The sequence below is a fragment of the Canis lupus genome, chromosome 10, assembly GCF_011100685.1.
Source record: "Canis lupus familiaris isolate Mischka breed German Shepherd chromosome 10, alternate assembly UU_Cfam_GSD_1.0, whole genome shotgun sequence".
Taxonomy (NCBI): Eukaryota; Metazoa; Chordata; class Mammalia; order Carnivora; family Canidae; genus Canis; species Canis lupus.
Genome location: NC_049231.1, coordinates 658773 through 683563, shown reverse-complemented (window position 1 = coordinate 683563; position 24791 = coordinate 658773). Strand labels below are relative to the sequence as shown.

General features: G+C 46.8%; 2 protein-coding genes across 4 annotated transcripts; both read right to left on the bottom strand.

Annotated features, from left to right (window-relative positions):
• Positions 1–70: 70 nt before the first annotated feature.
• Positions 71–4199, bottom strand: SUOX (sulfite oxidase). 3 transcript variants are annotated; one of them, XM_038549612.1, is made up of 4 exons: positions 3792–4199; positions 2651–2707; positions 2210–2387; positions 71–1975 (listed from the first exon to the last, which is right to left on the bottom strand). In XM_038549612.1, exons 2-4 carry the CDS (start codon positions 2695–2697, stop codon positions 566–568), a joined length of 1635 nt encoding a protein of 544 aa, XP_038405540.1. In that variant the 5' UTR covers positions 2698–2707; positions 3792–4199; the 3' UTR covers positions 71–565. The 3 variants fall into 3 exon arrangements, with proteins under 3 accessions (XP_038405540.1, XP_038405541.1, XP_038405539.1); XM_038549613.1 differs by having other exon boundaries at positions 3721–4175; XM_038549611.1 differs by lacking the exon at positions 3792–4199 and adding an exon at positions 3453–3649.
• Positions 4200–5888: 1689 nt separating this feature from the next.
• On the bottom strand, positions 5889–24197 carry RAB5B (RAB5B, member RAS oncogene family). Its single transcript, XM_038549619.1, has 6 exons — positions 24064–24197; positions 11370–11632; positions 10110–10261; positions 9718–9840; positions 9097–9190; positions 5889–8767 (listed from the first exon to the last, which is right to left on the bottom strand). The coding sequence occupies exons 2-6, from the start codon at positions 11530–11532 to the stop codon at positions 8652–8654; spliced, it is 648 nt and encodes a 215-aa protein (XP_038405547.1). The 5' UTR covers positions 11533–11632; positions 24064–24197; the 3' UTR covers positions 5889–8651.
• Between the last annotated feature and the right edge of the window lie 594 nt (positions 24198–24791).

Below are 24791 nucleotides of genomic sequence, written 5' to 3'. Positions count from 1 at the left end.
GCATCTCCCTCCCTCAGCCTAACACGCTCACACTCCAGCCTCCAAAGTCATAATTTTTCTTTTTTCAGAATTGTAGTCTTAAACAGATACTTTATTGATGTATTTAGAAAAGTAGAACTATAAAGGGGGAAGGAATTCACCCTTTACAACCTCTGGCAACCCAGAAAGTCCGTAGAAAGTTGTACATACGCTTTTCTTACAGCCACACACAGTCTCTGAAGACTCCCAAGAAGAAAAGCCAAGTAAAGTGGTGGTGTACATTAGAAGCGGAGATGGGGTAGGAAGAGGAGAGTGCTTGTGTACTGAGCTTCCCCACTTCTAGCCTCCAAAAGCTCTCAATTCCTGGCACAATAGGAGTTTCGTAACCTAGAGTCAAAGGAGAGCTGGTGCCCGCTTGGAAATGGGCCATGTGTGTATCTGTGTGTGGTTTAGGAAGGGACACTACAGGGTTGGGATCCAAGAAGTGATGATAAGAAAGCTTTTTCTGTGGGAATGAGGGAAAAGGATGGGTATGGAAAGGGGTTGAGAAGATGATTCTGGGAGTAGGTAATTCCATTTCACCTTCTCATGGGGCGACACGGACATGGACACGGTGCCAGGCATTGCTGAGCACACCTCGCAGGTTCCAGATTGGGGCCACTGTGTCTGGTTGCACATTGTAGCTGTCATCTACAGCCTTACAAACAATGTTCAATTCCTTCTTCCCAGCTGGCACAGAGGCTTGCAGCTGCCACAGCCTCCAGGCCCAGGCCTTTCGGGGGTGCGGTTCCTCTCCATCCAGCTCAGCCACCTGCCAGGTTAGGCCCCCATCCAGAGACACATCCACCCTGACCACAGCCCTCCCACCACCACTCCACGCATAGCCCTTGATAGTCACCTCCCCTGATTGCACAGTCTCCCCATCCTTGGGCTCTGTGATGGCTGACTGGACAGGAAGTTCCTGAATAGATGGAGCTGAGTCAAAATCTACTGTGTCCCAGTCCACAGATGGAGAGAAGCCTTTGTAATCCCGTCGCTGCCAGTGACTGTAACTTTCCTCTGGTTCCACACTCACTTTGCCCAGCCATTTGACATGGCGGGCACCCACCACACCAGGCACCACCACCCGCACAGGAAAGCCATGGTCTCGAGGCAGAGGCTGCCCATTCATCTCATATGCCAGCAGGACCTCAGCTTCAGGGTCCATGGCCCGAGCCAGAGGGATGGATGCTCCGTAGGCTGTCCCTGTGGGGTCTGAGTCCAGTCCCTCAAAGCAGACATGGGCCTCAGTTTCACAGAGTTGGTGACCAGCCTTGGCTAACACATCACAGAGGCGTGCCCCAGCCCAGCGTGCAGTGCTAATGGCCCCCGTGTTCCACTCCAGACCTTTGACTTCTTTGAACCGAGTCATCTCAGAGCGTCGGTTGCCGGCGCACTGAAGAGTGACTGTGATCTCATGCTTAGGGAACTGGTACAAGTCATTCAGGGATAGGGACAGTGACTGACCCTCAGGTGGCCCTACTACATGCAGGCGATAGGTTTCTGGGTCCAGGTTAGGTACAGGCAGATGGTTTCGGGTGAAGAAGATAGGGTTAGGTGTGATATAGTTTTCCGTCAGCAGTTCAGGGGGGGGCTCTGCATTAAAGGGGCGCTGGCTGTTGACCTTCAGGGCTGGGTGACGGACAGGATCATCACTGTAAGGGTCAGAGGTCTTCAAGGTAAAGGGCTCCTTGTCTTCAGGGCTCAGCTCCCCGACCTTGTACTGAGCCAGTAGCTCACGCACGTGGGGCTGGTTATGAACGGCATAGAGGGCCCAGAAGGGCTCTAGAGGACCCCCTGCTGCCAGCATCAGCTTTGACGGCCCCCCTGGGTGTAGGTCCACAAATTCTGTAACATCAAACACCTCACAGCCCAGAGTCACCCAGATCCTAGTCTCAGGGCTGCTGTGAGCTCTTACTTCCTCTCTCGTGTATAAGTGTGGTGACTCCTGAGCAGCCTGCGGGCAGGGCAGACAGAAAAGAAACATACATAGTAAGAAGGAATCACTCTAGCTCACCCTGCCCTAACCCTTAAAGTCATGGCCACTGTGAAACAGAGGTAGCAGACTCCATCTTTACTCTGCAGGAAAGCACTTAGCACCATGGGCTCTGTGTTCATAGCCTGGGTTTCCTGGGGAACATACTAGGGCCCCTTTGTTCTGACAGTGAAGTCCCTTCCTTCCCCCACTTACCCTGCACCGGTGGTCATGATAGGCCAACACCGCACCCAGGCCTAGCAGAGTCCCCATGACTCTCCATCCCTTCGTGCTGGAGTTATCACCAGAGAAGGCAAGGCTGGGATACTGGAGCTGAGATGAATCATTTGTAGAGCAGGCTTGAATACAGAGCCTTGAGGGGACTAACTTGAGTCTGGAAGAGAGAGAGGGCTTAGCACAGTTCCAATCATATGAAAGGGACAGTGAAGGCTTAGCGTTTAACAGGTTGGCCACTGGTTCTTCCAGTTGGGACTTTGTTTGTCCAGGGATGGGTGGGGCCAATGGGTGAATTATGGCTTTCACTTTCCTCCCTGGTAGCCATCATCTCAGCTGTCTTATCTGGTAGATAAAACATCATAAAGATACTAGGAGTGGGGGATATGGGCTATGAGACGAGTTCTAGGATCGATGGCCTACCTGCAGGCCTGTCGGAAACGTGGGATCATAGCCCTCTGCAGCAGCATTGTGGCAGACCTGTGGGAAAAGATTCCAGGATCAAGACAGGGAGTTCTAGAAGGGGATGATCTTAGGTCATCCTAAAGGGATGCAGAGAAGGTCAGCAAGGTGTTCCCTGGGCAAATGAGGAGAGTTTTTCTGTGGTAATCAGGCCAAAGGATGGGAATGCATGTGGGGGGGGGGGGGTGCCCAAATGGGTCCTTAGATAAAACGTAATGGACTTCAGAGAGACTGTACTGACAGGATGGAGGAGAATGGGGCTGGTGAGGGGGAGGGGCTGTTTGGTCTTCTAGAATCACCTATCTCCCATCTTCCATTCTCTACTTTGTCCACTACAGAGAACAATGTTTGGGGCCAAGGGCCTAAAGGACAGAAGCCAAAATATCTACTACCCAGGTGGCTGATTTATCATTTCCAAAGTCAGCAGAGAACAACTGAGGGGAAGACTAACAGACAAAACAGTGGAAAAGGTGGTAGGAACCTAATGGGAAGAATGAGCTCAGATTCTGGAGTTGAACTGCCTCTGGTTTGTGAAACTGGCCCTGTTAACCAGCCCCACTGCCTGGGCAAGAATACCAAGCCTCTCAGACCTGTGTCCTCATCTATGAAATGAGATCTACCTCGCAAGGTGGCTGTGAGGAGCAAACAAGTAATACGGTCTTTGAAGGCCTTTCAGTCCCCTCCTTTCCTCTGCTAACGTAGGGGAAAAAGATAATGCAACCCAGCTGGGAACTGGAACCCCACCCAGGGTTTCCACCCCTACCTTGTCTGTGCCATTCCCAGGAACTCAGCAAATTGGGAAGTTAATGGCCCCGGTGTCAGCGAAGAAGTCATTTTTGGCACTGTGCCCCGCAGTTCCTTCCTCAGAACACTGAGCGGATCACTGACCCCAGGAATGCCAAAATAGGGAAGAGAGAGAAGAGTCCCCATTGCTGGGAAAAAGCTAAAGAGGGGGGGCAGGCCGGGAAACTGCCAGGGCCACAGGAGCAGGAGCGGCGCCTGCACTGTACTCCGGGCCCTGGGATCCTCACCTGTCCCACCTGCCCTCGATGCCGGCGGCCCCCTGACCCAGGCTAGCGTGGCGCCGCCAGCGCTGACTTACAGGCGAACTCGGTCAGCGCGGTGTCCCAGGCTTGGGAGAAGCAACCTTCCGCTCCAGGACAGATGGCACACCTGCCGTGCGGGTGGCGGCCGCTCGCTCCGCAGGGGCTCCTGAGCGGGGAGGCTCGTGGGCCGCAGCACAGCACCCGGAGCCACTGCCCAGCCCCGGCTCACGCGCGGCTCGGGGCAGACACCGCGCCCGGGACCAGCGGGGGCGGAGGCGGCACTGGCAGTTTTGTTGGAACGCACGGGGTGCGGGGCACCCCCGGGTCCTGAAGGCCTGGCTGCTCCCCGGTTGGCACCCTGCCCCCTTATCGGGTTCGGCGTCCGCGGGCTCCGCGGTGGCTTGCCCGCCGGCTCCAGCCGACTCGGCCGAGGGGCGGGGCGAGCGCGCTGACGCGGGCCGGCCCCAGGACCACTCGGCCCGGCCCCGGCCATTGGCGGGCCGCGGGCCGCCTCCACGCCGCTTTGCCCGCCCCCCGGAGGCCCGGGCAGGCGGGGCGCCCCGAGGGCTCGGAGCTGAGCCTGGCGGTTATCTTCATCCCCCGCTCGACGAGGAATGGGACCCTCACTGTGACGGGGACGAGGACTCCAAAGGTGGGGCTGAAGGTGGGAGGTTTTGAGATGCCCCCGCCCTGCCCCTGCAGCTGAGACACAAGGTGCGTTCCCCGAGGAGGCCTGGAAATCCCGCCGGCTTGCTCCCGGCCGCGAGCTCCGCCTCCACCCTGTTTTTGACAAACGTCTGTGTTGCAACTATATTACAGCCCTTGTTTGTCTTTTGGCGAAAACAAGGTCAAGCGCTCAATTCTCTTACATCCAGCAAGAGGAGAAATGAAGCCTAAATAAGTGGTTCAAAGACTTCGAGATCCCTTGGACTTGTCGATTTTCTTCCCAAATCATGGAACCAACAATATAACCATTTTTTTCTTAGTTAAGGCAATTGAAAAAATAATTGGTCATGACGAGAGCAATAACATTGAACAACCCCAAAGTAGGAAGATTATAATCGCTCATTATCTCAGAGAGTCACTAAGAAGATGTTTACAATTATCCTTTATCCTTTGGTGCAGGACTGAAAATTCATTTTGTCATTGGCCGGCTGTGAACCTGGGGCAAACGTATCCACACTGCCCTCTGGAGCTCAGAAGCTTGAACTACAACCTTACTCAGTGGTAATTTTGGAAGATCATTTCCTCTCCCTTTCTGGTCTCCTAAAATGAACTAGAGCTTTTGCCAGGAATCAAGGAAACTTAAGGGGAAATACTAAGAGACAGAAGGAAAGGGGAACTGACAGGGAAAAGGTGATTTTCACCTAGAGGTTTTTGGAAAGAGAAAGATTTCCAACTCGGCTGTGTTCAATTAAATCATTCGAGAGCTGTGATGCCCAATCTATCCTTCCAGTCTTGAAAAATCGGCTCACAGCCCAGGGATACAGAGAAATCAGTTAGGGACTTTCTGAAGCCACAGAATAAAACTTCTTCCTAATAACAGTGTGACCTTGTGTGCCCCACACATACTTTACATAATTGACCTTTAAATCTCAACTTTTCTTCATTTTACAGAAAAAGCTGAGGCAGAGAGCAGCTAAATAACTCGATCAAGGCCACAGTTGGTAAGTCGGTAGATGGGACTGCAATGCCAGCTCTGTGTGGCACCAGTCCTCTTTCCTGTGCTTTTGCAACCATACCCAATCTTTCTCTGTATCATTCTCCCCCATCCACCTCCGCTTAGACTGTGATGGACTGAGGGGCTTCAAGTACAGTAGCAAACAAGAGCAGATCTAGGAGAAATCTTCCTGTTGGGGTAGAAACCACATGATCAATTAAAAACACAAATTTAATGATTTCTTTAACCTTCTTTAGGTCACAGACCCCTCTGAGATACTAACAAGGCAATGTACCCCTTCCCTGAAGAAATGCATATAAACTTCAACATAATACTTCAAAGGATTCACAAATACCACCTCCCCCTCCAGTCTCATCAGTTGTCTGCCCAGAGATCCACTGACCCCCACACCCCCACCCCTCACCCCGCCAATATATATTCTGTTAAAGAGGTCTACAAAAATAAGCTAGGTCGGATTTGATGAGCTCTGTAGTGGCCTGGGAATAGGAGTTTAATGGCATTAAAGGGAATATTTTCCAAAGTGGGCTATCTCATTATTGAAGAAAAGATTAAAGGGAATAAGGAGATACCCAAGATGTAGGAAAGGGTTTGTTTCTGACTCAATAAAACATCCAAATTTCTTGTATCAGACAAAATAGCAAAAAAAAAAATAAAAATAAAAATAAAGGAAAAAAGGAAAAAAAAAGAAAAAGAAAGAAAAAAGCAACACTCCAATACACTTTTTTTTTCTTTTTTTTTTTTCCTTTTTTACTTACATTAAATACATCGGTAAATCAGCAGTCGCATTCTGTTACCACGATTGTTACGTTGGGAGAGGAAGAAAAGGGGAAAAAGGCAAATGCTTTCTTAGAAGAAAAAAAAGGACACCCCCCCTAAAAAAAAACTGATCAGAAGAAAAAAAAAAAAAAAAGAGGAAGAAGAGCTGGGAAATAAAAACTAAGATCCCCAAGCCCGAGAGAGCTCAAAGGAAAGCAAAAGAGCTGGTAGGAAATCGAAGGAAGGCAGCAGATAGGCCCAGAAGCTGAGGCCAATCCTGTTCCTAAGGGGGCTGGGGAGGGGAGAAGAAGGCTGGAGAAATGCTTTCCCAGCCCCAAGGCAATGAAATACTTTCACTCCTGTTCCATGGGGAAAGATACTGAGAAAAACAAAAACAAAAACAAAACAAAAAAACTTCATTTCTAAGGAATTTAAGAGCGCTATCTTAGTTCTTCCACTTATAAGGATGCACTGGGTGCTTTGTGGGGCTGGTGGGTGCTGGGAAAGGAAGGGGAAAATATATGTGTGTTTCAGGGCCACGGGAACTAAGGCTGCCCCTGGAAAAGAAAGGGAAATGAGTCCTAAGTGGAAGAACCTAAGCTGGGTCCTTCAGAGTCTCAGCTCCAAGGATCTCTCAGCTGCTCTGGGACAGAAGGCAGTCTGTAAACCAAAGGGCAGAAAGGTTCCAATCCTAGGTCACCATGACTTTTCCTATCTTACTTCTTCCTCCAATTTTCCCCAAACTCTGGGCTGGAACCAAGAAGGAGTTTAGAGTTCTCTCTTGCCTTGATGGCTCTCAGAGACATCCTAAAATACCTGATGAGGGATGTGTCCTCGGGTAATGTGAGACAGTTGTGATGGACCTTCAGTGTCAGCTGTTGTTTCCTGTCCACAGGAACAGGTGTTACCATATGAGGGAGCCACAAGTAGGCCTCTGTGGTATTAGCCTTTAGTGGTATGTGGATTAAACCACTGGCTGGGGGTGGGTCTGAGGATAAGGATGGAGGAACTAAACCGAAGGTACTAACAAAGGAGAAAAGATCTAGGGCCTGATGGGAGGTGGAGGACAGAACAGACTGTACAGTGGGAATAAAGATCATATCTATTTACAGGGAAGTAGAAAAGACATGGTAATGGGTAGATCAAATTGAATGTGAACCTTAGGAAAGGAGAGAAAACTCCTCTCTCTTTCCTGACCCCTCTTTACTCCCATACATGGCCTAGGCTATCCTATCTCCAGTTGCTCAGTTAATTCCCCAGGAAAGGCAAACCTATACTCTTGAGAGCTAGGTTGGCAAGAATATAGGTTAAGAATCAGAGTTGGAGGAAGCAAGCAGCGGAGACTGGGCTTGAGTAGCTGCCACTGGTTCTGTTCTCTTAGCCCCTCCCAAAACCTCATATATATACTACCTTGGCTTTCATTTAATTAAAAAGGTGAGAGGGCAGGTAAATCAATCAAAACCCCCATAAAACAAGTATCCCAACTGAACTACCACCAATTAAAGTGCAAACTGCAGGGAAATAGAGTGGCTGGGGCTGAGGCCATCTAAAGGCCAGAGGAAAAAAAAAATGCATATGTATAAATCAGAGGATGGGTATCAGAAACTGGTCCCTCCTCTAATTAGATCACAGCAGAGCCAAAGATGCAGGCAACCAGTGAAGATTCTTTGGAGGACTCTGGGGTCCAGAGTCTCCCCCACTATGGGGGAGGAGCTACCGAGGCTGGGTGAGGGGGATATTAGGCCTTGGAACAGTTCCAGAGCCATAGGTACACTGCATCTCCACCTCCTCCACCTCTGCCCATTTAGCCAACAACAACTCCTACCTGGTACCCAAGAGTTTGCCTTCCCATTCTCACCTCTACCTGGAAACACCCTCCACAAGGCCAACTCATGGAGGCTGCAGTGTTTTCAAATATGAGAGACTCCAACCAAATAGAAACAAAAAGGAACTGTTTCCTTACTCCCTCCTGCTCTGAGGCTTACTCCCCTTCCCCGCCCCAGGGCCCTTAATGTGACTGAACTGGAAACATCCTTCCTCAGTTCCTGGGTTCACCACCTTCTCCATCCTGGGGAGAGGAGGAAAAGGGGATCAAGAACAGGGATTGACCAAAAGCAGAAGGGGAAGGGGCAGGAGACAAAAAATGTTTTCTGAAAAAAATGAGGAGGAGGAGGAGGAAAGATAAGTAGGTCACTGTCTTGCACCTATAATACAAAGTGAAGAAAGTTTGTTTTGGAAGGTAAGTCCTGGGGGATCTGACCCCCAAACCCGAGTAGGGGTAGGAGGCCAGTGGCAACAGCTGCCTGGTGTTGGTTGCTGAAGCGTTAAAAAGTGCCATGATGGAGCTGTCAGGAGGCAGCCCTTGGGAGCCAGGGCTCAGTGTGCTGTTACCATAGGGGCTGTGTGCTGAGGGGTGGGGATGGAGGTTATTTCTTAGCTCTCGTGCTAGCTCCATAATTGTTTGCTGCTAGCCACCCCCTCAGTTGCTACAACACTGGCTCTTGTTCTGCTGGGACTGCTCATGGAGATCCACACCCCGGCTTCGGCCTGCTGCACCCCCCAGATTCTGGGGTTCACTCTTTGGCAACTTCTTAGCTAGAGATAAAAAAGAGAAGGGAAAAAAAGTATGGTAGATTTTAGTCATCCCTCCAAAGGACTATGGGTGGGGTAGAGATAGGGAAAGGGGAAATGTGAGAGATTAAAAGAATGTTGTGAAGAGGGAAAGGTTAACTGTTAACTACATGGAAGATGAGGGGTAAAGCTGCAGCCAAAGGACTGAGGTCGTAATGGAAAGTTAAGATATTTCCATACCTAAAATTTTTTACAAGAGGAGACATTCCCCTCTACCTTTATGATTTGGGTTAGTGATCTTATCTAGAGGCACAGGAAAAGGACAGGAGGACCCCAGGCTGCTCTAACCTTACCTATAGCCAGGAAGAGATCGTTCACGTTCATAGCTGTCTTGGCTGAAGTCTCCATAAACAATAAGCTGTTGTCATCTGCATACGCCTGGGCCTCCTACAAGGGGTGGATGTATTGGTACTCAGAATGTAGGGTAGGAACAAGGAATTGGGTAGGATTTGGTAGGGTAGGAACAAGGAATGGAAAGGCTCTGAGCCACCTGGCCCTGGACCGATATTTTGGTAACAACTCCCTCAAGCATAACTCATGGTCTAGACAGCTTAATCCAACAAGCAGGAATCTTAATTATGAGGGAGAAGGTAAGCTGGTTGGGGGCATTTAGGTTGTGACACTTGAATAGTCCCTTAAGTCAAATTCTACTGCTCCCTCTTTCCTGTTTTCATGTTGGTACCCCCATAGCTGGTATTTCCCTGCCCCTCTGCTCTGAAATTTTCTTGTGTCTCCTCTAAAATGCCCTGGCTATCATCAGGGTCCCAGTGTTGCTGTATTTGACTTGGTGTGGAACTGGGGAATGAGATGACGAATGTCCTCAGATGAGGTTTTCAGAGAGGGCAGGTTGGAGGGAAAAAAGGTCCCAAGCACAGAAGGAGTGTGTTAGAGAGGGACTCTACGGGCCATCTTACTTCATACTCCACCATGCGCTTATTGGCCAGATCAGCTTTGTTCCCCGCCAGGGCAATAACGATGCTAGGACTGGCCTGTCGCTGTAGTTCCTTTACCCAGGTCTTTGCTCGAGCGAAGGTTTCCTAGGAAAACATAAGGAAGAGAAAGGTTGGCCAGAATGACTGCCAATCCAAGCCCATCACCTTCAAAACCTAGTCTCAAAACTCACCTCTCCTAGGCAGCCTTCCCTCACTGAAAGCATCCATGTCTGATAATTTATTACCTCAGTCTTACCAGAACTTAGAAGTATGATTTGTAGTCTTATTTTGCTATTTCAAGAACAAGTTTTCTCTTCCCCACCTAATTTAATTCCTATAAATAATAAGCAAGAGAATCTTCTCAGCCCACTTACCTGATTAGTAATGTCATAAACCACAATGGCAGCTTGGGCACCCCTGTAGTACATGGGGGCCAAGCTATGGTATCGCTCCTGCCCAGCTGTGTCCCAGATCTCAAACTTGACTGTTGTGTCATCTAGACAAACAGACTGGGTGAGGAAGGCCGCTATGGATGAGAGAGTGAGGGGAAGAAATTGTAAGTGGGAGGATCAATGGGAAAATCCCAGCCCCCTTCACAATATCTCCATTCTCAGTCTAAGCACAGTCACCACCCAGGTCATTGAGCTAAGGAAAAGGTTTCGCATTCTCCTCCTTATGTATAGACAGGCCCTAGAACTAGGGTTAAGATTGCCCTTGACTAAATCCTTCCTGCCAGAAGTTTCTCTATCTAAGGAATGGGGGCACGTAAATTATGAAGGTTAGAGAGAATTGACATGTATACCAGTCATCTTTCTTCTAACCAAAATAGGGGAATACAAGATGATGACAGAAAATAAGCTTCAGGTAAAGGTTACATCAATAAATAGAAGATTTTAAAGCCTGATGGCAGATCACACTATTATCAGTATTATTTGGCTGTTACTTTTTTATATAATCTTCTGCTGGTCAAAAACACCACATTTCCAAGGTAACTAGTAAAAGCGGGAAAGGAGTAACATGGGAGTTCTCATAAAAGGTCTTTTACTAACTAGCACCCTGTTTTGGGAGTAGAAGGGAGATGGTAGCAAAGGTGGAAAAGGCACATACCTTTTATCTTTTGTATTTAGTTCCAGCCTCTCTTTTACCAGGTATGTACATCCGAATCATCTAAGCTTTTCCAAACGTATAGGTCTCTATCTCCCCACCCTTACTCTAGTTCCAATGCTAATCAGTAGATCTAGGATAGGGCCTAAGCATGACAGGATGAAAATGTTCCCCAAGAGATTCTGATGTTCATTTCTGATTATGAATCACTGCTCCAAGCCAACCCTGTTCTAGATGACACTCAACTGAACTTCAATTGGATTAAGAGAGAAGTGGGAGGCAGAAGACAAACTGGGCTTTAAAAAATTAAGTGACCTTGGTGTGCCAAGGTCATCCTAATTTTCTTCTAGGAAGCAAGGGGACAAGCATATAACTACTTTTTGGCATTATGGACTTTTTTTTTTTTTCCAGTTTTATAAAGGATTTCCATTCCAAGGAGCTTAAAAAGGCCAGCTACACAGTCAGATCCCTCGATCTCCCTTCAAAAGCCTCACTAATCATTGACCCTCTTCTTTCCCTGAGGTACTCACCTCCAATGGTGCTCTCCTGGTACTCATGAAACTGCCCTTTGACAAAACGTAATACCAGGCTAGACTTCCCCACTGCAGATTCACCCAGCAGGACCAATTTGAACTGGCATATTTTGCTGGCCTGGGGCTGCCCATTGGGCCTGGCTGTGCTTCTGCTAGTCATGGCTAGATTATCAGAATGGGGAAGGGTAGAGGGAGGGGGATGCCACAAAGCGGCAAAGGGGGGAGGGGGGAAGGGGAGGGGACTTCAGGCTTCAACAATCCTGCAAGAAAAAAAGTAGGTAAAATTAAACACAGGGACATTGCAGCTGCAATTAATTTTAGAGAAAAGATAAATCTCTTCATTTCTTTGCTTCTATGAGGACTTAGCAATTAAAATCATCCACCATTAAAAGGTTATCCCACTGAGAGGGTCCCAGGCAGCTGACACTCCGTGGCAAGAATGGGAAACAATAAAATAAGAATTGCATCTGAAGTGGAGTTTGCCCTACTACATAATCCTCAATTGCCAAGGGAGCTGAAATGGAGAGATGGAAAACTGTTATATGTTTATTTCCCATTAATTCCTCATCATTTTTTTTTTTTTTTTAATTCATGATAGAGGGATCCCTGGGTGGTGCAGCGGTTTGGCGCCTGCCTTTGGCCCAGGGCGTGATCCTGGAGTCCCCGGGATCGAATCCCACGTCAGGCTCCCGGTGCATGGAGCCTGCTTCTCCCTCTGCCTATGTCTCTGCCTCTCTCTCTCTCTCTCTCTCTCTCTGTGACTATCATAAATAAATAAATAAATTAAAAAAAATAATTCATGATAGACATAGAGAGAGAGAGGCAGAGACACCAGAGGAGGGAGAAGCAGGCTCCCTGCCGGGAGCCCGACGTGGGACTCGATCCCGGGGACTCCAGGATCACGCCCTGGGCCAAAGGCAGCCGCCAAACCGCTGAGCCACCCAGGGATCCCGGGAGGGACTCTTTAAGCAGACTTTAGCTGAGCCTGGAGCAGGATGTAGGGCTCTATCCTACAACCCATGAGATCATGACCTGAGCCTGAAACCATAACCCAGAAACTCAACCCACTAAGCCACCCAGGTCCCCCAGCACCACACCACCACAGGTCTTCAAAGAACAGCAAACCAAGAAGTGGGGAGGGGCAGAGTGAGAGAGAGGATCTTAAGCAGGCTGCAAGCTCAGCACAGAGTCTGATGCAGGGCTCCATCTCCCAACCCTAAGATCATGACCTGAGCTGAAACCAAGAGTTGGATGCTTAACCAACTGAGCCATCTAGGCACCCCAAACCAAACAACTTTTAGTTGGCCTGAAGAACACCCAGATGCACCCATACATGCCCTAAGTCCCCAGTAGCTCATTAGTATCCTGGTACTGTTCTTCCCCCCACTCCCATCTTTTTTTCTAGCTTTCAAAATGGAAGATTCACTACAAGGGTATGGGATTAGTCACCCCTCCCTAAGAGCAGAGGGGTAGCTTCTGGTTCCATATCCTTCATCTATAACCAGTCTTCTTGATATTTCTGAATCTCTAACCAGGGTCCATTTGCCAGAAAAGCTGTCCTTTCTCGTTTCTGGCCAAAGGTGAGTAGAAAATAGAAAAATAGACCATAGAAGTGCCTGAGTGGCTCAGTCAGTTAAGCATCTGCCTTTGGCCTAGGTTATGATCTCAGGGTCCTAGGATTGAGCCCCACATCGGGCTCTCTGCTCAGTGGGGAGCCTGTTTCTCCCTCCCCCTCTGCCTGCTTATGTGCTCTGTGAAACAAATAAATAATAATTAAAAAAAAAAAAAAAAAAGGACCACAGACAACCAACAGACCACATTCAGCATCAACTCTTCCACTTTGTCTTGCTACCTCTCCAAGTCTGAAAATCTATTAGAATAAGAATCGGTAGGCTTGGCCTACTCTCAACTTGCAGCTGTCTTCCTGGTGTCGAGGGATTGGATTACCCTCCACACTAAATGGGCCTAACAGCTGTAGGCCTCCAAATTAGAGGCAAAGAAAGAGCATGTACCTTCTAAACACATGTAGGAGTCTCCAGAGGATGATGTAGGGGTAAGTTTTCTTGTTTTTTGTTTGTTTGTTTGTCTTTTTATTTTTTATTTTATTTTTTTGTTTGTCTTAAAGATTTTATTTTAGAGAGAGATAGCGTGAGTGGGGGTGGGGCAGGCAGAGGAAAAGGGAGAGAGAGAGAATCCTAAGCAGACTCTGCCCTGAGTGTGGAGGTAGACATGGGGCTTGATCCCAGGACCCTGAGATCATGACCTGAGCTAAAATCAAGAGTCAGATACTTAACAAACTGAGCCACCCAGGTACCCTGTAGGGATAAGCTTTCCAGCAGGAAACACTTGATGAAAATAAACTGAGCTACCTTCTTTACCTTTCAAGGGGCTTGGAAAGCTGATGGTGAAGGAAGAGCCAGAGAGACGTTGAGACTTTGAAGGTCTAATTATCCAACCCTGAATATAATTTATATTTCATCATTCTGACTCTGAGGGGAAATGAACCACCAAAGGAGTTAATATGATCAGAGCATGTAAAAACCTCTGTCCAAAACCTAAGCATTGCTTGGGTTGTACTTTGTTCAAATGAATCTTTCCTTTCTCAAAGGTTGATTCTAGTAACAATCTGCAATTCTAGTAAAGCTGGGAAACACAGTGAAGTCCAATTCACTGGGTGTATTTTACAGTTGTGCTACTAGCTCTGAAGCTTTGAGGAAGTTACTAAATCTGTGCATTCATTTCATCTGTAAAATGGGATAATAGCCTTATGAGCTCTTATGAAATGATAATTATAATAGAAATGAATGGAAGTATTTAACAATAAGCACTCAATGAATATTAAGCTACTAATCATTAATGACATCAAGAGAATGTCTGAGCCTTGCTTCCACCTTTACAAAATGGAAAAAATCCCCACTTCATAGAGTAGTAATGAAAATTAGGGAAAAGATGTGTTTAACATAGTGTTAAAAAATAAGTTATTTAGTGGCCCTGATTCACAGAAAAGATCAACTTAATATATTAAAGTATATCTTGGGCAGCCCAGGTGGCTTAGTGGTTTAGTGCCGCCTTCAACCCAGGGCCTAATCCTGGAGACCCGGGATCAAGTCCTGCATTGGGCTCCCTGCGTGGAGCCTGCTTCTCCCTCTGCCTGTGTCTGCCTCTCTCTCTCTGTGTGTCTCTCATAAATAAATAAATAAATAAATAAATAAATAAATAAATAAATAAATAAATAAATAAATAAAATCTTTTTAAAAAAAGTATATCTCAATATTTTAACTAATATATTCCTAAAAAGCAGCCTTGATAAGAAGTAGAGAAAAAAACAGGAAAAACAAAAGTGTAAAGATAAGTTAACAGGGAAATGAGATAAAAGTGAAAATTCAGAAAAGTCCCAAAGTAGACTAGATTAAGGCAGAGGAGTATAAGAAATTACTCTGATTTTACTGGGTATTTTATATTCCTCAGGACAGTGAGTCCTAAGGATCCAGATATACATAGGCTATTTTGTGGTGAAGTTTTCAGTGATTTATGATGAAATGATAAAAATAAAGATGATATTGCAAGTTTTTCATAAAGCTAAATTTATTTTTTTTATTTTTTTTTTTTTAAATTTTTATTTATTTATGATAGTCACACAGAGAGAAAGAGAGAGAGGCAGAGACACAGGCAGAGGGAGAAGCAGGCTCCATGCACCGGGAGCCCGATGTGGGATTCGATCCCGGGTCTCCAGGATCGCGCCCTGGGCCAAAGGCAGGCGCCAAACCGCTGCGCCACCCAGGGATCCCCCTAAATTTATTTTTAAAAAAATTTTTTAAAGCTCCATTGAATGTGGAGCCCAATGTGAGGCTTAAACCCACAACCCTCATGTTAATACCTGGGTTCAGATCAAGAGTCCCACAATCAACTGACTGAGCCACCCAGGTGCCCCTTAATTTATCCAATTTATTTATTTTTTAAATTTATCCAATTTAAAAGAATATTCTTAATAATAAGCTTTCTAACTTCTTACTTTCTTTGTTTCAATTACATCTCAAAGGTAAATATATATATTATATGGAAAAACCTCTGAGACTCATTGGGGGATTGAGCCCTTTGTTGGGCTCTGAACTCAGTGTGAGCCTGCTTGAGATTCTCTCCCTCTACCCTGCCCCCACTCTCTCCCTCTAAAATAAAGAAATCAATCTACAAAAAGTTGTAGAACAAAACATATGGTTGGATCCTATTTCTGTAAAACAAAATTCTGCATAGAAAACAGTATAGAGGGATCCCTGGGTGGCGCAGCGGTTTGGCACCTGCCTTTGGCCCAGGGTGCAATCCTGGAGACCCGGGATCGAGTCCCACATCGGGCTCCTGGTACATGGAGCCTGCTTCTCCCCCTGCCTGTGTCTCTGCCTCTCTCTCTCTCTCTCTCTCTGTGTGACTATCATAAATAAATAAACTAATTAATTAAAAAAAAAGTATAGAAAAAAAAGAAAACAGTATAGAAGGATACATAACCACCTGTTAACAGTGGTTACCTCTGAGGAGAGTAGGATTGAGGAGGGTGGTATGTGAAGGACTTGGATTTTTTTCATTCTACACAATTTTTTTAAAAAGAGGAAATATACATTTTTAATTTTTTTGGGAAATATATTTAAAAGCTGAGACACAGGCAGAGGGAGAAGCAGGCTCCATGCACCGGGAGCCCGACGTGGGACTCGATCCCAGGTCTCCAGGATCGCACCCTGGGCCAAAGGCAGGCACCAAACCGCTGCACCACCCAGGGATCCCTAAAAGCTTTCTAAATAATTAATGATTTGAAAAACTAATGGCTTTCTAAATACCCATATATGGGAAAACGAAAACCCTCAAACTTAAATTAGTTGGTCCAGGGATGCCTGGATGGCTGTCAGTTAAGCAGCTGACTTCAGCTCAGGTCATGATCCCAGGGTCCTGGGATGGAGCCTGCAAAGTCGGCTTCTCCATCCTCCTCTGCCCCTCCCCCACTTGTGCTTGCTCTCTTGCTCATAAATAAAATAAATAAATAAATAAATAAAATAAATAAATAGATAAATAGATAAATAAATAAATGAATAAAATAAACAATCAATCTTAAAAAAATTAGTTGGGCCATAAAATCCTAAATTCTGGGAACCAGTACTATAAGAATCAGTTATTTAGGGGCACCTGGGTGGCTCAGTCAGTTGAGCATCTGCCTTCAGCTTAGGTCACTGATCCCAGGATCCTGGAATGGAGCCCCAAATCGGGCTCTCTGTTAAGCAGGGAGCCTGCTTCTCCCTCTGTCTCTGCCTGTCACTCCCCCTGCTTGTACTCTTCCACTCTCTCAAATAAATGAAAAACAGTATTTTTAAGATTTATTTATTTATTTGAGAGTGGGCATGCATGAGAGCAGGGGGGAGGAGCAGAATGAGAATCTCAAGCAAACTTCCTTCCCACTGAGTGTGGAGCCCAACACAGACGACACTGAGATCATGACCTGAGCTGAAATCAAGAGTCAGATGCTTGGGCAGCACTGGTGGCGCAGTGGTTTGGCGCCGCCTGCAGCCTGGGGTGTGATCCTGGAGACCTGGGATAGAGTCCCACATTGGGCTCCCTGCATGGAGCCTGCTTCTCTCTCTGTCTCTGTCTCTCTCTGTCTATGAATAAAATCTTAAAAAAAAAAAAAAAGACCTTGTCTTAAAAAAAAAAAAAAAGAGTCAGATGCTTGACTAACTGAGCCACCCAGGCGCCCCTTAATTAGGTTCTTAACCACTAGTCACAGTTCTTTAGTTCTTCATTCTCAAACTGTGAGTTGTAAACCAACAATGACTTTGAAATTACTTGGTGGATCATGATCAGCATATTTAAAGTAAAAAAAAAAGAATAAAAAATAAATGTTTTGCAAAGAATAAGAATCATCTTGTGTAAATGTTTCACTTAATGTACACACAGTGACTTATACTAAGTTTTGTTACGAAGTTATGTTTAAAAAAAAAGTTTAAAAAACTGCTTTAGAGAGGCCTAGACAATGAAAGATGGGTTAATAAGGATGGGAGGAAGTCTAGGCCAGCAGCCTATAGCCTATGGTTACTATTATAGCACTTCTAGATGAAATTAAGCTGAGGGCTGAATATAGCTCTCCAGGGGTCAGAGGATTCTTCAACCCTGCTACTAAAGTTATGATGCAATTATAAACATGGGAAGCCAAACCAGACAGGGGCACTCCCGTGTGGTGTTGGTACAGGCTTTGGAATCAAGGAAAGTTGAGTTTTATTCTCTGCTTTGCCAGCTGTAACTCACTGTGATCTTAGGCTACTCACTCCCTTTGCGCCTTTCTGAGCCTAAGCTACATTATTATGAGGATCTGTGGGGAGTGAGGGGAGAAGGAAAAAGTAGAGAGCAGGATTTTAATTCAATTCCAAAGTTCTGGATACACTTAAGAAATCTTTCTGTTAGAGTTTCTCAGAATCTGTGAGGAATTATTTTTAAAAGCATATTTATGTTGCACTTCATATACATTGCTTCATAACAAAAGATAGGCCATCATAACTCTACACTTTAGAAAACAGATGACACTACTAGAAAAAAAGCTACAGATGATAAGCTGATCAAGTTTCCTTTAAGTGACATACATATGCTATACTCTTAAGATACAACAGGAAAAGTTACTAGATACTTTGACTTATTGGCTCACTTTTTTTTTTTAAGTAAGCTCTATCAAGGTAGGGCGTGAACTTAAAACCCTGAGATCAAGACTCACATGCTCTACCCACTGAACAGCCAGGCGCCCCAATTTTTTGTTCACATTTTCATCTATTTCAAAGTGTGTGATGCAAGGGGCAGAACATGAAGCCTCATTGTTACTATTTTACAATAAGAAAATATGGGAGTTAAAATGGACTGAATTCTCATAGGCAGACACATGGCTCTAGGCCTGGGAAAACAGTAGGGAGTAGGGGAAATGTGGAGATAGGAAAAAGTCACAGACACATTCACGCTGCAAAACCCTTGGATTGTCACAGATTAGGAACTACTGGGTTGGAAAAAAACTACCTCCTACCCCAATGTGTCACCTAAATAACATGTCTTACCTTCCCTGTTCACAATAATTGCTGGGCTGCCCATCACTGTGCCTTGATCTTTATTTTTTTTTTTAAGATTTTTTATTTATTTATTAGAGACAGAGAGAGAGGGGTAGACACAGGCAGAGGGAGAAGCAGGCTCCATGCAGGGAGCCCGACGTGGGACTCGATCCCAGGTCTCCAGGATCATGCCCTGGGCTGAAGGCGGTGCTAAACCGCTAAGCTACCGGGGCTGCTGTGTGCCTTGATCTTTAATACCAACATGTATATAAGGGTACCATTTTTTTAATGCAATAGCTAGACTCTCAAAAGATCAGGGGCACAGAAGTGAAATAATATACATAAAACTCAAATAGTTTTAGTTGGGCTTTTTGTTTTTATTTTTTTGCTAAGAGTTGACAATAGGCAAAACGATTCACTCAAAGACAAAAAATAGGGATGCCTGGGTGGCTCAATGGTTGAGCACTGGTCTTCGGCTCAGGTCATGATCCCAGGGTCCTGGGACTGAGTCCCACATTGGGCTCCCTGCAGGGAGCCTGCTTCTCCCTCTGTCTGGTCTCTGCCTTTCTGTGTGTGTCTCTCATGAATAAATAAATCTTAAAAAAAAAAAAAAAAGGACGAAAAATAAACCACAGCCGAGCCAAATGGTGTGATGATTACCTTCAAACCTGATGCAAAGGGAAGACAAGGAAGTTATTCTTCCCTTCAACCCCTTCAGTTTGGGAGAGGAAAAAACATCAGATTTAACTTCCCTTAGAAGTGCAGCTCCACAAAAAAATTGTTTATCAAATGACCATTAACTAGGGAGGATTGAGGGTTGACCATAGCACTAGCCCACCTCCCCAGTGCTAGCATGCTGCCCAGCAGCTCAGGAAAGTATGAATAGGAAAGGTTTCTTAGCTTGCTGGTCCCAGCTAGAGCATGACTATTCTTCAGGCCCCTTCTACTTAGTATCTTTGAATCTCTATGCCAACCACATTATGAAGCCTTTAGAAGTCTATTACCTATTAACAGAGACTAACTTCCAGATATATAGCCACTGGAATCTAGCCCACACCCAAATGCCAGCCTCATAAGGTCAGTTTCCCAGATAAGAGGTGGTCTTGGTCTAGTCCAGTCTCTGTATTTATTTTACAGAGAAGGAAACTGAGGCACATAATATTAATCAACTTGCCAGGTATTACCATATATACAGCTATTACAAATAATATTAATCAACCAGCCAGGTGTTATCATACAGACAGCTAAATCTCCTTTTAGCAAGTACTCCTAGTCATATACTCTTGCTAATAATATACCACTATACCTCTTAAGCAGGAAATGCTAACTCTGAATTGAACTCTGAAGAGGGCACCAGGACAGAAACAAGTTTAGAGTGGACAGTTTCTACCTCTATTCAGTTTAGATAAGTACTTCTTTAGGGACTATAAACAAGGTAGCTAGACCCAGGCCTTCCCTAAGAACTGGAATCCAGTTCCATATTCTTCTAACAGAAGAACTTGCTCATTACTGGGCTTCTCTCGTGTCTTGACCAAACCTTGCCAAGATGGCTGAAATGGAAATAATTTCATGGAAGAGGATAGGGAAGAGTGGTAACTTTTACAGGGGTCTGTGGACCTTGGGACTAGCCTAAGAGATTTACTGATTAGGGAAGACAGGGCAAAAGCTAGTAAATACCTTCAACTCTCAATTTCATTTAGACCTCAAATTACTAAAATCTTGAACTGAGAGTTCTACTACTTGGTTCAGGTCTTTCATTATGTTGATCCAATATTAACTAATGAGTCACAGTCTTAAATGAGTGAGTCCTTCCACTTCTCCCCACTCTCTCCCTTATATTTCCCCAAGAGGTAAAAAGCATGCTTATCTCTTATCAGCATGGTGGTACAAACTTTTAATTATTGACCTAGAAAGGACTGGAATGCCCTTCCTCACTAACTACCCTCTCACCCCAGCAGAATTCATCACTGCTTCCCCTGGGGTCCCACAGTATTAAGATAGTATTTCTATCACAGCATTTATTACATTAAATGTCTGTTCTGCTGAACTATGAACTTCTCAAGAAGTGTGACTATTTTTTATGTTATTTTGACTCTCCAGAGCACAACACAATGCCTGGTCCCTAGGAGGTATTCATTAAATGCTCCTTAAGTTAATTAAGGCTAAAGCAGTTCTGCTTCCCTCCATCTATTCTTCCCTTTTTGTGTCAACTGGATAGCTTATTTAGTTCCATTTGGGAATGTTTTTAATTGTCCCCAGAAAACCAACTCTCTCTCCTTGGCCTGTGATCTCCCTTGGATGGAGGGCCCCCTTGGGATCCAGCCCACAAAGTACTGTTGCAACTCACATGGGCTAACTGCTTTTCCTGTCACCCGTTACTATGCTCAGATGGCCTAATCACACCCAATATGCGGCCCTCCCACCCTAACACTGAAGTAACTGTAGCTTAAAACAAAGTTCCTGAGTTTTCAGTTAATGTTAATTGCTCAAAAACTTTGGGTCATTATCTCTATTAATTCCTGAACTTGAGAAACACGAGTTAAAAAACCCCAAACCATTAGAGCTAGAGGACATTCTGAAAAGGTAGCCACTGCCCCTAAACCACAGCCACAACCTGGCCCAGAAATCTGCATACACTTTGCTCACCTGGTTGGCTCCTTACTCAGCTCAGTTACTGTTCAATGACTAAATCTTTCCTAAAACACTCTTGGGAAGTGGGAGTGTATTGTGTACGGTTTTAACGTATCCCTCCTAGAGGGCTTTGCATTTCCTTATTTTAAGTTTATTGTCTAACATTGCAGTTACTTTCCAATCTGAAATGCTTTAGGATTAGGGAGCAGCCTATCTACTTGCTTCTCCTGCCCTATGCCTCCTCAGAAGTCAAATTCGTATCAGTGCACACAAAACAAGCAAACCATAGAAAAGCAATCCTTGCTCTTGGGCAAACTAAGAGTTAGAAGGTATGACTTGTAATGAAGTGTGACTTGAAGAACAAAGGGAAAGCTCTCTTCTCCAAATATAGTTTGTAACTCTAGATCTGTGTTAGATTGTTTCTTGAAGGTAGACTCTGATTAAGAGGAAGGTGGAGGGGCACCTGGGTGGCTCAGTAGGTTAAAAGTCTGACTCTTGATCTTGGCTCAGGTCTTGATCTCAAGGTTGTGAGTTCAAACTTTGCTGGGCATGGAGCCTACTTAGAAAAAAAAAAAAAAGGAAGCTTGAAAAAACAAAAGCAAATGTATAGAAGAAAGAAACAGGTATACCACCAGGATGTAGAATATGGATGGCAAAGCCTACAGAGAGGTTGGTTGATAGTGCGCACACACACACAATTTTCTCTAGGGCTTATTTCGCAGAAGGAAAATAAAAACTCCTTGGGGTACATAATCCAAGTTTCTGAAGGCACTGTACAAAGGCTGGGCACACTAGAGGCTTCTAAGCCAGTAAGGACAAATTCAATTAATAAGGTGGTAGAATGAAATGTCTCAACTGTCCAGAGGTTTAGAGGAACACAATTTCAAATCCAGAGAAACTTGAGACCTTCTCACATCACTACAGAAAGACAGTTACAGAGGCCTCATAGGAGAATCATCATCTTCTTTTAGGTTAATGAAAGGACAGTCATATAATCTGAACATGCAAGACCATGAACCAGAAGGTAGAGGTCTCAAATTCCTCACTTTAGCAGAGATGCCAGTAATTCTCCCAAACAAATAATTCATTTAATGTTTCTTTCCTGCCCATAAAAGAGAAAAAAGTATTGGCCATCTATTTGGGCATTTCCTAAGATGCCCAATGCGAAGGGCGGCGGGGTAGGGGTGGTGGTGGTGGCAGCACTCTGTGTGGTTTTAAGAAGGTGAGGGAAAATCCAGAGTATACCTCTCTGCTTGTCTGAATTTGATATAGGAAGACAAAATGTGCTGTGAAAGGACAACAATAAATAACAGAGTATCATTCCAGAAGGGAAAACTGGACAGAATGAGACTAGAGTTTGGTGGGAAGGTGAAAACAGAATTGCCTTTGGCGGCACATCCCTCAAAGAAAAGTGAGATTAGTCTGATCTGCTGTATCTCTGACCTTCCTGGATGAAATAAAATGAGTGAGGTATGTGTGGGAAGATATATACTTCTCACGCTTCTGCACAGCCTGAATATTTAAAAATATGTACATATTACTTTTATAATTAAGAAGAAATGTAGTTATAAAACACATTTGAATGAAAGGGAAAAAGAAGGAAGTATAATAAGGGAAAATCCAATCAACTCTAATCTATGGGGGACTAAGGAGGTCAGTTGACCATTAAAAATATGCGGGGGAGGGGAGACCCCCGGGCCTTAGTAATCCATCTTCTTTTTCTCTACTTATTTCCTTCCTCAAATGCCTGCCTCACTGTTCAGGCATTTGACCCAACTTTCTAATAGCACAGAAACCTGGGCTCCTGAAGAAGTAGACAAAGAACAGGGGTGATGCCAACCTTCTGGAATGGAATTTCTCACTCTTCCTCAAATCTCTTCCTCAGTGATATCACCTCCTATTTCCAGCTTGGTTCCACCTAACCATTACCTGCCTGGGAAATACCCACGTCTAAGTCCCACAAAAGTTTCACCAAGTATGGTCAGAAGATCTCCTGGTTGCTGGGGATCTCTAAGCCCCTTTCAAGTGTGGAGAATAAAGTCCCTGATCCCCTCAGAGATGCAGCATCCACCAAAGACGAGAGTAAGTGAGAAAGAAAGAGGCACCCCCGCCCCATCCAGCTTCTGGGCTCTTCCTCAGTGCTGCACCCTCACCCAGCTGAGGCTGGTAACGAGACACGGACTCACCCCACACCCGTTAGGGCCAAGGGAGCGTGGAGGAGCTGAGTTTGTAACGGCCAACAGCCGCACGCACAAAATCTTTAACTTTTGTTTTCCCCGGGAGCACCCCAAAACTTCGGGTCACCACATCTCAATCCTAGGAGGAACAAGGAGCAGGTCCCCCCAAGACCCAGATCCGCCGGCCCACCCGAGCATTCCCAGGAGCTCCCGCAGGTGAGATCGGGCCCTGCAGCCACTTCTGCAACTCCCTCGTCTTCTAGGCTAGTGAGGCTTCCCTCTTTGGCCTCGCTTCTCCCTCAGCGCACCCAGATCCCCTCGGCTCAACTCGGGGGCACCCTAGTTCTTTTCATAACAACCCCTCTCCCTGAAGAGGATGCCCCTTCCCCGACTAGGAAGCCTGCTAAGGCCCTTCCCGGTAGACACTGCGGGAGCCCCGGCCCCGGCTCCCCTCGCCGCCCGGGCGTCGGCACTGACCCCTCCTCAACTCCCGGCAAACGGGCTTACCTCCCCCGCGGCCCGGCCCTCTGCCCCGGCTCCTCCCTCCTCGGCGCCGCTGCGTGCGGCCTGCCCTGCGCTCCCACAGCCCGGCCCCGGCCCGCCCGGCCGCCTCCCGGCCCCGCCAACGCCGGGCTCCCAGCCGGCCCGGCCCCCTCCTCAGCGCCCCCACTAGGCCTGCGGGCCCGGCCCCCTGCTCCCCTCTCCCGGGGCCGCTCTGACCCCTCGCTGAGGCCCGGCCCCGCGCCGGCTCGCAGGCCGGGGCGCTCTCCTCTCCCGAGCGTCTCCGCCCCTGCCCCGTGGGCGCCAGCAGCCCGGTACCTGGGGCTCCGTCTCCCCCGCCGGGCCCAAGCCTGTGTCGAACAGACAAACAGCTGCAGCTCAACCAAACCCTCCTGCCCCTCCTCCTCCTCCTCGTCCTGGGGCGGGGGCCCCAGCCAGTAGCACGATTACCCGCCTACCAGCGGGGGTGGGACATGCGCGCACTAATCCGCCAATCCTCTGGAGGAAGGCGGGCCTCTTCCGGCGCTGCCACCAATGAGGACGAGCGACGGACTGGACAGGCGGGGCCCCGGGCCAGTACGGAGACGGAGACGTTGAAGATGGACGAGGTGAGGAGCCACTAAAGAGCGAGCTCTCTGAGACAGGGGGCGGTGCACTGATGACAGGCGGACACGCCAACCAATAGCGTCTCGACACCCTCATGACCCCGCCTTCTGACTCATAAACATCTAATCAGGTGAGTGGCGGAGGCGGGTCAAAGGGAAGCTTTAACCAGTACTGGGAAGATTCGGAACCGGAATGGCAGGCAAGGCGGCGTGGAAAGAAGCCCCGGGGAGGCTGCCGCTGACCTCCACCCCTCCCCCGGACTTGGCGGGGGCTGACCCTGGCGCCCCGCCCTCTGTGACAAATTGGCGGCGTCCAGAGACACCTCTCACCTAAGGACTCGGAGCCTGGGAGTTTAGGTGGCACTCGCGTCGCCGCGGCTTCCTTTGTGTGGGGCCCCGGACGACGGGCATTGGGGGCGGGGGGGCCACGCCCGCGGCCTG

What these genes read in the sequence shown, in the direction of transcription:
- SUOX (XM_038549611.1), bottom strand. Translation starts at nt 3,619, where the DNA reads ATGGGGACTCTTCTCTCTCTTCCCTATTTTGGCATTCCTGGGGTCAGT. An exon ending in CGTTTCCGACAGGCCTGCAG is followed by an intron (nt 2,388 to 2,650) that starts GTAGGCCATCGA and finishes TCTCTCTTCCAG; the next exon opens with ACTCAAGTTAGTCCCCTCAA. An exon ending in ATCATGACCACCGGTGCAGG is followed by an intron (nt 1,976 to 2,209) that starts GTAAGTGGGGGA and finishes CCCTGCCCGCAG; the next exon opens with GCTGCTCAGGAGTCACCACA.
- RAB5B (XM_038549619.1), bottom strand. Translation starts at nt 11,532, where the DNA reads ATGACTAGCAGAAGCACAGCCAGGCCCAATGGGCAGCCCCAGGCCAGC. An exon ending in CCAGGAGAGCACCATTGGAG is followed by an intron (nt 10,262 to 11,369) that starts GTGAGTACCTCA and finishes TCTCATCCATAG; the next exon opens with CGGCCTTCCTCACCCAGTCT. An exon ending in TTTATGACATTACTAATCAG is followed by an intron (nt 9,841 to 10,109) that starts GTAAGTGGGCTG and finishes ATGTTTTCCTAG; the next exon opens with GAAACCTTCGCTCGAGCAAA.